This window comes from Pteropus alecto, unplaced genomic scaffold, assembly GCF_000325575.1.
Source record: "Pteropus alecto unplaced genomic scaffold, ASM32557v1 scaffold7, whole genome shotgun sequence".
NCBI lineage: Eukaryota > Metazoa > Chordata > Mammalia > Chiroptera > Pteropodidae > Pteropus > Pteropus alecto.
This window is the reverse complement of record NW_006494614.1, coordinates 37,969,727-37,982,331: the sequence shown is the minus strand read 5'-3', so window position 1 is coordinate 37,982,331 and position 12,605 is coordinate 37,969,727. Positions and strand designations below refer to the sequence as shown.

The window sequence follows — 12,605 nt, the reverse complement described above, 5'->3', positions numbered from 1 at the left end:
AGCTTATTGTCGGTACCACCTCAACAAAGCTGTCTTAAAATTAAAAAAAAAAATTAAAAAACAAAAGTCTGGTTTTAGTCTCAGTTTCCAACTCATAAGCCTCAGTAAATGTGGAAAACTGTATTTGTCTCCCAAAGCTAAATTTGCTTGGCTGATATGCTATGAGATTATTTTCAGTTTTGAGAAATGGAGCCTGGTGACTTCTTTTCCAAGAGGAAAATGTCATACACACTTCCTACGGTTTGCTTCTTTATGGGCTCTTCATTCCTTCCCTGCCACCAGTCATTGAATAGAAACCCACCTGCGTCCTCTTGAGTGATGTTATAAATAATGAGGTGTGATACCGAGGTCACATTGTTGAACACAGAGCTGTAAATCGAGAATCTGCTGCTGTTCTGGATGTCAGAGTGCCTTGGGACATGGTGCCAGGACATGTTGGGGGACAAAACTTCACTTTCACACATCAGAGTTACTGTATCCCCTTCAAAGATGATTTCTGGTATGATAGAGAACTTAGTTTCATCTGGAAACACAAAGAAAAGGATTATGAGGATTCCAAAGCAAATAAATGTAATTGGTGCTACTCACCAGATGCCATCCCCACAAATGTTCTCAGGAGGTTGGCACTGCTTCTGTGGTGCTGACAAAGATAAGGCAATGCGCCCTTCTCATTCCATCCCCAGACAGCTGGTATCTGAGGCCCAACGAGGGGCAGCCTGCCAGATACCAGGGACATGGCTTCCTTTTGGGAGTCTGTACACATTTAAGAGTCCTAAGTGGTAGAAATGGGGGTCCTAAAGCTATTTTCAGTATTTCGAATAGTCTGGTAGAAAACTGCTCATTTGCTTATGAAAAAGACACACTAGAAACAAATATCAAGTTTCTTTGTTCCTGTCTTGAATATCAGCTGCTTTTTATCAATAACTGGTATCTCATGATAGCTGAAAGCTCTATTCTATGTTTTTCATGTATTAGAAATAGGGGAAAAAATTTTAAATAATTAAGTCTTCCTGGGAAACAATTTTTTAAGACCCAATGCCCATGGGCCTTTAAGTGTGGGAACTTTATAGACACACATATAGGTCTGGATTTGAATCCTTGTTCTGTGCTACATTCAGCTGTGTGGCCCTGGGCAACTTGCTTAGCCTCTCTGAGCCTTATCTCCCTTGTCTGGAAAGCAGTGCAAGCTACCTTGGGAGGTGATTTTGGGGAATAGTCTCTATTATTATTTCACAGTAAAATTCTAGAGAACCACTGCATTAAGTCATCTCACAGAAATAAAAACACGATATTTGTTATTTTTATGTGTCTTTCAAAGTTGTCCTTGCTTATACAACAGGCAGTTTTTTCCCCTCCAAGCTGTTTCTTGTGCCCTGAGTTCCATGTGTTGAGGAAATCAGAGGAGCTGGGTAAGGAGGCTCCATGAGGCCTCATACGCACAGGGCCTCATGCTCAGGTCAGATGCTCTCCATATTGTAAACATGGGGCTGAAACACCATAAAATTAATTTGTGGTGGTATGATGTTCTGGTTAAATTATCAAGGTATCTAAATATTTCTTATCACTTTTGGGGGGGTGGCCTCCACAGTAAAATAAGATTTTTAAAAATCACGTTCAACTATTAGGAATCAAGGCCATCTGCAAATATTTAATATAGTGAACTGGCTTTGAAGTCACACAAACTTGAGTTACTATGTGTCCTTGAGCAAATTATTTACCCTCTCTGGGCCTCCCTTTCTTCACCTGTAAAATGAAGATAATAATATCTGTCTCACGGAATATATGAAGATAAAATACGTGCAACACAATGGGCTTAACATAGAAAAGATACAGTAATAATGTCTCTCTTTTCATTACTATTGTTGCTAATTACTATGATTAGTAAAATTGCTGGTATCATTTGGTTGTATGGAACTGATCAGAAATGAATTGGGAGTGATTAAAGAAAGGAGCGTCTAGTTAAGGGACCCTGCTGATTAATCAAATATCACCAGAGGTTAATAGATGACAAAATCAATGGAACTATTGTGAAGATTGTCATGTGCCCTTCATGTTTCATAAAGATGAATTTAAAAATAAGTTTCCGATCCCAACTCATTCATTCAACATTTTTTCATTCTTGTTCTCTTCCTCTCTCCTGCCTGACAAATGTAATTACAATTTTTAAAAAGTACTTAGTCATTTGACTTTTTTTGGATATTTATATTCTGGGTAAACACCAGCAGTGCTATGGAGAGCAGAATGGTGTCCGAGTTCCCCACTAGTATTGCACATGACATACATTCATGTTTATTGGTGTAAGGCTGTGTATATCACAGAATCACATTCTGGTCTTCAAAGGAGGACATAGATAGATATAAATCGAGCACCATCCACCATTTCATTGCTCTTTGGAAGAATAAACCATGGATATTAAAGCACTTTTGTGAACTGTACTGTCAGCGCCATTATTTCTGAACTGACAGCCACCTTTCAGTAAAACTCCTGGATACTTATTTATTTAAATGGCTGACTTTCATCAGCACAACTGAAATTTGGGGGGAAGAATAATCATAATTGAAGCTTACTTGTGGTAGAAACTGCTGCTCTCTTCTATCCTCAGAACCATAAATAAAAAGAATTTTCCAGGACAAAGCATCTGTCAGCTGGTGAGATGGTATTAGGGGTCAGGAAGTGGTGGCATCGCTAAAATTGTTTCTGTGTGAGTGCACACTTTTAGGCCTCTTATTATCTTTCCTTTAATTTTCTGGTTTTCATCTCTGTTGTCGCTGCCTTATTCATTCTGAATTTTTATTTTGCTATTTTATCTTGCTTGTGTGTTACCACTTTCTTATCATGTGTATATCTCTTTCAAGATTTTATTTTCAAAAGTAATCTGATGTCTAAAAATATCGGCAGGTAATGTAAAGAGGAGGAATATACACCTGCTTTGAGGATAGCCTACCTGCTGAAAAGGACACCCTTTCTCTCAGTTGTGCAGCGGTTCTTGAGGCGCCCTCTCCCGCAGCGGACCGCATTGCTCCAAAGGAGAGCCACCTTCGCTGGGGGACCATGGGCCTGAGTTACCCAAAACATCTGCCAGCCAATTCCTGCCCATCAAATCTCTGCCCAGCCAACTCCCCTTGCTACCTCCCAAGCAACAATAGGCCCATCCACCTACTCACAGCAGAGCCCAACTGTGAACCCCATTTATAAAATGGAGGAGACCATCTAAAATCCTAGGATTCTTACCACTGTTATATGTGATCCAAAGCAGCGGTTCTCAAACTTTCCTGTGTACCAGAATCATCTAAAGGGCTTACTGAAATACAGACTGGTCCTAGTTGATCTAGGGTGGCCCCAAGAATTTGCAATTCTCACAAGTTCCCAGATGATGCTGGGGCCACATTTTGAGAACCATTGCTCTAAAACAACAATGGCCTCCTATTTAATATCATTGCATTTCATTTCATATCCCAACTCCCACCACAATGTTGGTTTTACTTTTTTTGGATGTTTTGGGCCTTTTGTGAGTATTTAAAAATCTATAAACCAAGATGGCTCTTTGGCTTCCTTATAAAATCTCTCTCCCTGCAAACCTTTCACCACTAGTGACATTAGTCCTGTTGGGAGGCTCTGTGCCAGCCTAAGACAAGGAGATGACCCATAACCTTCTATTTCAGGAACTGGAGACTCTCTCCACAGAGGACATCTTAATGTAATTTCCTAGGTTAAACATCATGATAAACACCATTGCTATATCTAAATAGAATCTATGCATAGGAAAAATGTAGCAATGTTCTACTTACTACTAGGAATTACTTGAAAGGAATTGTAGTCCATTCTGTAGGTCTGATTAAGGTTATGCATCACTTGCTCATTCGCCTTGCGCATTAATTCAGGTGATGGTGTTGTAGTCTTGATTTCATATCTCACAAACACACTTCCGGGCCTGGATGGAGACCACTCGGTTCAGTAAAGCAGTAAGTGACCTGGAAGAGTCTAGATCTTTATGATTTATTGCATGGGAAAACAAAACGGCAGAAACAGCCTGGGTACTTTTTTCATCAAAGGTTCACTGAAATCAACGTGTTTTAAATCTCTAATTGGAAGCCCAAGGCAGAGCTTGCACTTTCATATGTCTGCAGACAGATAATGCAAATGAAAGAAATAGCCAGACGGGCATGAGTGAACTGAATCACATAAGCTGGTCATAAGGTAGCAGCCACAATGCAGAGATTGTTGTCACACAGCCATGCGGGCCTGGCCCAGGGTTATAGATATGCTGAATGTCAAGTGAAGCCAAAATCCTAAATGTTTCTGTAAACACTCTTAATTTTTAAGATTGGCAACTAATTTTTTGAAATACTGTGCAAACCTTCTCAGGTCTGCCAGGGTGCCCAACTCCAGGGTGGTGCAATTTACATTACAGCATGCATCTGTGGTCATGGCTGTCTGGCCAACTTTTCTTCAATAAAGGCATCATTGCAAGAGATTATTTCACTTTTATATTTCTGAACTCTCTAAACTATAAACTTATCTCATATCTTTGTAAAATGCTTGTGTGCATAGAATAAACATGAGTCTTTTTTTTACCTTCCTGCTAAGTAGTGAGTTACGGTTCTCAATATTTAAGTCTCTTTAAGCCCCAGCAATCTGGTCTTGTCTTCACCTCTACCAAACCAGTCCTGTTTAGCCCCCCAGATGATGCCCTTCTAATAGGCTTTCTTCTTTCACTAATGAGTTGGCTTCTGCCATTGGATAGAAATGACGAAATTACAGCTTTCTTACCTGAACCCTGTCACAGTCACAGATTCGAAGCCCGGTAAAATACTGTAACCTTTCCGGAACTGGAAAATAAAGCAAGACAAGTGTCATGTATCAAGGTCTAGTGAGAGAGATGTCAAAGATTTAAAACAGAGTAAAAAGTGCATATTCCTATAACCCTAAGCAAAATATTCTCTTGTATATTTTATTTACGAGCACTGGCATTGGCAGGTCTTTGACGAAGTAATTCCTATCTACCTATGTCAGTCTGGGTTCTCCAAGAAGCAAACACCAGATTAAACATGCAAGAAATTTACTCAGGAAAATGCCTCGGAAAGAGCGTGAGGGAGGCAGTGGGAAGGCAGAGAGAAACATCAGACCCCGAGTGAAAGAGAGTAGGAAAAACAGTTAAATGGATTCATCCCAGACTCAGCCTGAGACAGTTCAGTAAAGCTTTCAGAGGAGTCTATGTCTGCCAGACATAGACCTGCCATGCTCATTCATCAACAGAGAGCAGCAAGCACTGTCATGGCTTTCAGAGGCAGTAGCTGGGGCCCTTGGTCAATTACATTCCTTATAGTTAGAGATGTATAAGGGGTGTTCTTATGGCCACCACACTGCCTGATCCCTCACTTAATATATTGCAGCACTGGTTGAGCCAATATGGTTTTCAATGATATTTTTACTCTACTTCATTTCTCTGAATATCAACCCTACAGGAGATTCAGTTTGATTAGAAATTACATTTATAGGGCAGGTGTGATGTTCAAAGCACTGGATGAGTGAGATCCAAAGATTAATATGTAACTCTTTCTTCTCTCAAAGTATACAATTTAGTGTGGAGTGTGTGTATGCATGTGTGTGTGTGTGTGTGTGTGTGTGTGTGTGTGTGTGAGGAGGGTTCTCATGAACTATTACATGCCAAATATGCAAATCAGATGTCTAAGAATACTATTGTATCAGCATTTCATCATGGCACCCATGGAAATTTATAATATTTGTATGACACATTGGGATAAGTCCCTGGCTTCCTCCTGGCCTGAGGCAAGGGCTCAGTTGCCCAGAGTTAAGGCAAGTCATTATTTTAGCCCACCTGTAATAATTTGTGCCACACCAGCTGGAAAGCTCTATTCCAAATGAGTTAACTCAAGCAAAACATTTAGGTTTGGGTGAATTAATCAAATGTAAAGCATTTAGAACAGTGTTTGGCACACAGTTAACAATAGAGACATTTTCTATTTTTACGTGACTAAAATTAAAATCTTAAATGTGAATGCCTAGGGACCTCTAGTGTAGAGTGATTTGGAACTCTCTGTGCCAGTTTTAAGCTGGTCTGCCCAAAAGATGTTAGGGGTTTCATCCATGTGGTGTGTGGAGACAAATAGAAATGCACCATCTGGTGCTTCTAGACCAGATTCTTGGGCCTCTGAATAGGTTTCAGTGAGTTGATGCCACCAAATCTTATCTGAATTAATTCTACCCTGGGAAGAATTTCACCTATAGGTCAAGATGACCTATAGGTCAAATCATCTCCTGAATAGTCTTATTTGAGCACCTCTTAGTTCATCATCCTAGATGTATAGGAATAGCTTGGACATCCACATTCGTAAATTCTGGCAGATCCAAGCAAACCATCTACTGTCAATGCAATAGACTCAGTTCAGCCTGAACCGTTAGTTGCTTAGGAGGCTCCTGGGACCAAAACCTACTGCTCTTTCCAAGTCAGTCTTGTAGGACCTGTAGAGGGCAGAGGAAGTGTTCCTGAGATCTTCTTGAAAGCCCACATTGAGTCTGACCAACATTCTCAGGGTAACAGCTGAAAAACACAGGGCAATATTTCAAAATCGCACATTAGCATTTAAGTGGACACAGGACAGAGAACCATTTGCTTGAGCTGATATTAAATAGCCACTCAACAATTGAACATTTAATGAGCAGTTACTTACCTCCCTGGAGCTGGCAAAAAGGTCCTTTGGGAGGCAGTCCTTTAAGGCAACTGCAGTGATTCCCTGCAGGGGAGTTGTCATGCTCTTGACAAGTGAGATTGTGGAGGCACTGTTCCTGAGGCCACCTATAGCCTGTCTCACAGGAGCACCAGATTTCATTTCCAGTAGGTCTGCAGACTATCATTAATGAGACCAGTGAAGAGAGAGAAGGTGGTCACCCCTTTTGCATTTATAGACTACAAGTATTTATAGACTAACTTCCCTCCCTAATGCCCTTCTGGGAAGTTCAGTACTACTACATGCGATTCCCATGATTCCCATATGCGTTACCATGCTATTAGGCAAGACCGTCTAAAAGATGACTACTTCCACTAATCCAGGGGATTCCTACAATGACAATGTGATAAACAGATTCCTGGACATACAGTGTATAATAGCCAGCCTTCCCTGATCATCCCTGCCCCAGGATATTCATTCACACCCTTTTATAGTTTCCTCTCATATTGTACTAGGGTTGGTCTGTGTAACCAACAGAATATAGCAGACATGCTGGTATATTACTGAGATTAGGTTATGAAAGACAGTGTGGCTTTTCCATCTTGGTGGCTCTCTCCCATTCTCTCCTGGACCACTTGCTCTGGGGGAAGCCAGCTGTCATCACATGAGGACATGTCATGGTGAGGCCCACAGAGTAAGGAACAGAGGTCTCCAGCCAATAACTAGTGAGGAACGAGGCCTGCCAACAACCACATGAGTGTGCTTGGCAGTGGATTTTCTACCCACCGATGAGCCTCAGATGACCGCTCCTCTGGGTGACAGCTTGACTATAACCTCATGAGAGATTCTGAGCTAGAGCCACAGCTTAACTCCTCCCAGATTTCTGGCCTTCAGAAACTGTGTGACATAATACATTTTTGTTGTTTGAATGTTAAGTTTGGGATAATTTGTTATGCAGCAATAGATAACAAATATAGAGTAGAAGTAAAATTGCGCCTTTTACATTTCAAGTCAAATGTGAGCAGCCCAAACAGACCCTGATGCTACGGGGGTATTGAAAAATGCTCTGGAAACAGAGGGCTTTGAATTTATTTCTAAAACTGGACCAAAGTCATATCACTGAGCTGTTTGTTCTGCAAATGGGCATCTAGATAAAGGCTCAGCAGAGTGACTATCTGAAGGAAAGCCAGAGAATAATTGTTTCTGAAATAGGAGGAACAAGAGAGTTCCAGTGAGTTCTTGCAATCCTGTGCTCCAGAAGTAGGTGGGAATTGAGCAGAAACATAAGGAACAGAGGAAATCAAGGCAGCTAGCGAGGGTGCTGCGCATCAGCAGGGAGGATTGGAAGGGAGCCAACAAGGCCCCCTCTGGCAAACTCTTTCCTACTGATGTGAAATTCTACTGAGAAAACACTTTTTATTTCATTTTTGTTTGTTCATTTTTGAGAAGGATGTAGGGGTAGTATTTGAAGAACTTCTGACTCTCATGTAAAAGACAAATTTGTTTTAAGAGGATGACAAAAGCTATCAACTCCAGACCACCTACTGCATTCCAGGTATTTTTTGGTGCTTTACACATACTGTCTGGTTTTAAAATGCCTCAGTTTTGTTTGCTATTATTAAAAATGTCTTTCTAAAAAGGATCAGAAGGTCAGCCATTGGAAGAATGGGCAGGCGGAAGCCTGAGAAGAGGGGAATGGAGAAGATTTGGGGACACTTAGACATTTGCATCATAGCCAGTAAATCTAATGTTCGTTACCCATCCACCTCACTGGCTTCTCTCTAAGTCTACTCTACCCAGCCTTCCCAGCTGGCCCTGAGGTCCATGAGCCTCAAGATCTCTCAGCCATCAGAAGGGATTCACCCTTTCAACGGTGAATGACCAGTCCTGTTGGCAAGATAATTAAACCCTCCCAGGCATTTGCATCTTAAAAGAGAAACTTATTTATCCAAGTCATAAACTTGTTAACCCAACTTGTAAACTTGGATTCACAATGCTTCTAAAATGACCTAAATAGTAGAATCCCTTGAAGTCAAGCCTCCTCCAATAGAACAAAATAAACCAGGGAGAGTTTGTTAATATGTCTATATCGAATGTATGTAATATAAGCTCACAACGAAAGCTCAAATGTTCATAATCACAAGCTGCTCAATGAAAACAAATGACTTATTTATTGATATTTACTGGTCTGTTTTGTTTACTAGATTTGCTTTCTGGTACCCAAATAGATACCAAAGGTTTCCTTAAAAAATGGGAAGCAAAACAAAATTGACTACACATATATTAAATTATTAACTTTTTCACATAAGTGGGGGAAATAATTTCAGAGGCAGAAGGCCTGTGTTATGGGAACATAGAAGGATGTTTCCTATAATGTGCCAACGTAACTAGTTTTGTGAAATGGTCTACGGAAGAGTCCTGTGTGCAAATGCACTTGAGGAACACGGAATAGGCTTTTGGCTACGGGATGACTCAGTGCACATTGGCATCTGATTACAGAGCCGGTAATTCAAGGAAATTAATGCTAATGTAGAATTTGCTGAGAAATGAAATCCAAAGGGAGCTATAAGACAGGTATTTCAGGCTCAAACAGCATATGCTAAGAACTAAAAATTAAGATGCATAGACTGACATTGTGATAGACTATTTTAAATATAAAAATTTGAAAAGATTTTTGAAAAACAAGAATTTTATTCTTGCCTCCATTTTAGAATAATAAAGCCTAACATCTGTAGTGCTTTGCCATTTACAAAGCAGTAACCTTTTATAGGACAAAGGGTTATACCATGTCACAGCTTCTACTGCATACATGTGATGTCCTCTGAGACATAGGAGAGCTGATATGACCTTGAAAGGGAGTCAGTGACCAGAAAGTTAATGCCTTGCTTCTCATCCAGGCATGTACCCATTTTCTATTTCCTGACCTATGATGTCCCCAACAAGGGAACTTGCTACTTATTAATATCCCGAACCAGTCCTTGCTATACCTCCTGATTACCCAGGGTGAGAGGACCCAGTAGTTTGTCATGACCATATCTTGGGACCACTTTGTGACAACCAATAAACAAACCACAAAGTAAACATTTGCTAACCATTTAAAATAAAGAAACCGGTTGCAGAGTTTACCAATAAGGACTTCATCTAAAAAGCTACAAAATCATAGGATCACATATCAGGCCTGTTGGATCATTTCCCTTGCCTACAAAGTATAATTTGCTCTCATTCTAAGGATCTCAGACATCTTTTTTCCTGATATGCCCAATCCGCCATTCCAAAGCAATGGGTCTTTTACTCACCTGTTGTCACCTCCATGCTCAAAATGTTAGTAGCTTGGTCACTGTCATTGACTCGAATTGGAAAAGTGAGGCTATTCAAGTAAGTTTTGACAGGCTCCAGGAAGGAGGCATTTTCAAAACTGATCTCAATATCAACAGTGTATTCTTTAGCTGCAGGACTACTCGTGACAACTGAAATGAAAGCATATGAAGGCTGTGAGAAATTACCATGGTGGCAGAGAGAGAACATGATAGACATTTTAACACTTAAAAGTAGTGACAGAAACATGTGGATGTTAGACACATCAGCCTTTACAAATTTCTAATAAAACTTTGTAGAGGAAAAGTAAAGTTTGTTTAAGGAACACTGTAAGTTCCCCTTACGTGATGCTTTTCCCCCACAATTTTGCTATTTAAAGGAGGAAGGCAGCTAGTCTGTCTGGTCTCAGTGTAGTGGTCTCTGGCCATTTGAAACATTCACAGGCTAAGCCCAGGACTTTTGCTTCCTCACCATTCTCTTGGTGTCCAAGGCCAGGGACCGCCGTGTGGAGAATAGACTATAATGAAGAAAGAATAGAAGCAGTGACACCTAGTAGGAAGGCTATGTCAACAGTCTAGACAATAAGTGCCATAGTCTTGATTTACCAGGATGAATCAGTATGTTTCAAACACCATTCAGTTGATATGCATATATTTTGAGAGCTAAACTATGCATAACTTGAAGAGATCTGGGAAAAGTCAACTAGTTAATTTCCTTTACTTTTAGCCTATGTACACAATATGGTTCTTCATTCTTTCTCTGTATCTCTATTGTCCAGAACATGATAGGTACTCAACGAAAAGTGAAACTGGCAAATTGGAAAGTAAAATAAAAGAGATCTTCAGCTCTTCACTATTCAGTTGATATGCATATATTTTGAGAGCTAAACTGTGCATAACTTGAAGAGATCTGGGAAAAGTCAGCTAGTTAATTTCCTTTGCTTTTAGCCTATGCACACAATATGGTTCTTTGTTCTTTCTCTGTATCTCTGGTGTCCAGAACATGATAGGTACTCAACGAAAAAAGTGAAATTGGCAAATTGGAAAGTAAAATAAAAGAGATCTTTAGCTCTTCATTGCTTTTTCAAATTGTCTCTAGGATGGTTGACTGGCTGGCATTTCAGCTGCATCTGCTCGCCAACACATGCCCACTGCAGACAGGGCAGACTATATATATATATATTTTTTCAGTTTCCTATTTGCATCATGTCCGGTTCACAGTTGTAAGCTTCTCAAGGGCAGGGACCTTTTCTTTCACTTCTCATGGCCCTACTCACTCCACCTGGCGTGGAGCTCACCACATAATGAGTGGGTGCCCAATCAGTTTTTGTTAAACCTGGGACTCTCCGAGTTGAGTCACAGATTCACCTTTCCATCACTGCCAGAATCTTTGGCTTATTCTTGGCTGAAGCATATAACTGGAGCAGAAGCCATGGACTCAATTTGTAGCTAATGAAGAACCTTCAAAGAACAGGAATTTTTTTTTTTTACGTAAATGCATTGAGAAGGCAAGTTGTGGCCTATTTTATTTTGTCAGTCCATTAAGGAAAAGCTTAGTGAATACCTGAAAAACTATTACCTTAAAATTTAAGTAAATCTGGACCTATGATGCATACTTTACCATAAAATGAAAATTTTATGAGTATTTTCTAAAAAGTTAAAGAAAGTCTCCCATAATATTGCAAAATTTTGTTTTAAATGTTCCAAGGATTATTTATGTAAAATACGAAAACTAGATTCGTATTAGGAGATTGGTTTTACTCACCAACCTTGTTGACAATTATTTCATTTTGGCATCATTCAACTTGATGTAATTAACTCAAACTGCAAAAAGACCTGTGCATATTTTCTTAAAATTCAGAGTGCACCCTAAGGTGTATTTTCTCCTCATAAAAATGCATTTACTGTAAAACAAAGTGACTTTTAAAACTCAATATGGAATCTTAGTCTGTCATGATACTATGGCATCGCCTCAAATTTCCTCTTTTTTTTAATTTTTTATTTTTCTGATTCTCAAATGGTTTTGCGATGAAAACCAGCTTTCTGGAAAAACCTGCTTATCTTATTTGTGTGATCTGAAATCTGGACACAGTGTGCTGGCCACTGAGAATGTCTGCAAGGAGGGCAGCTGCATGGTATTCACGAGGTCTGCCTTAGCGCACATTCTTTTTCCTGAAAAGTAGTGCAGCAGTGTTTACACTCTCCAGAGGATTCCTAGCTCTAAGATCCTCTTTGCTGTGGTCAGCAGACTCCACCCCCATGAGTGTAAACAGGATTTCCTGGCCGGGAGCTGCTTTCGAGATGAGTGAGGTCAAGAACAATCCCATATTACCCACTTCATCATCCGCATTGTTGCATCTCAGGGTCTGATCCCAGCATAATATCAATGCCTGCCTGAGCCCACCTCTCCCTATTCTTTACAGACATAATTGTAGTATGAGCATGTGCTTAAAAAGCATATGGTGATTCATGAATGTCATCATTTCCTGCTAAAACCAAGGCAGTTAGTTCTTCACTGAAGTCTTCCAAGGAGCTGAGCCAAAAGCTTAAAATACTACAAGGAAAGTTCTGTGACTTTTAGCGAGTTCCAGTATAGGAATGG

At 40.1% G+C, this 12,605-nt stretch overlaps 1 protein-coding gene across 1 annotated transcript in view; it reads right to left on the bottom strand.

Moving 5' to 3' along the window:
* The window catches only part of ADGRF5 (adhesion G protein-coupled receptor F5), a 53,469-nt gene that overhangs the window by 27,390 nt on the left and 13,474 nt on the right, over positions 1-12,605 (bottom strand). The window contains exons 3-8 of the mRNA XM_006926474.1: positions 9,986-10,156; positions 6,693-6,869; positions 6,456-6,562; positions 4,771-4,829; positions 3,789-3,931; positions 302-523 (exon numbers count right to left, since the gene is read on the bottom strand). Of these exons, the coding sequence (XP_006926536.1) occupies positions 302-523; positions 3,789-3,931; positions 4,771-4,829; positions 6,456-6,562; positions 6,693-6,869; positions 9,986-10,156 (879 nt within the window). The remainder of the gene's footprint in view (positions 1-301; positions 524-3,788; positions 3,932-4,770; positions 4,830-6,455; positions 6,563-6,692; positions 6,870-9,985; positions 10,157-12,605) is intronic.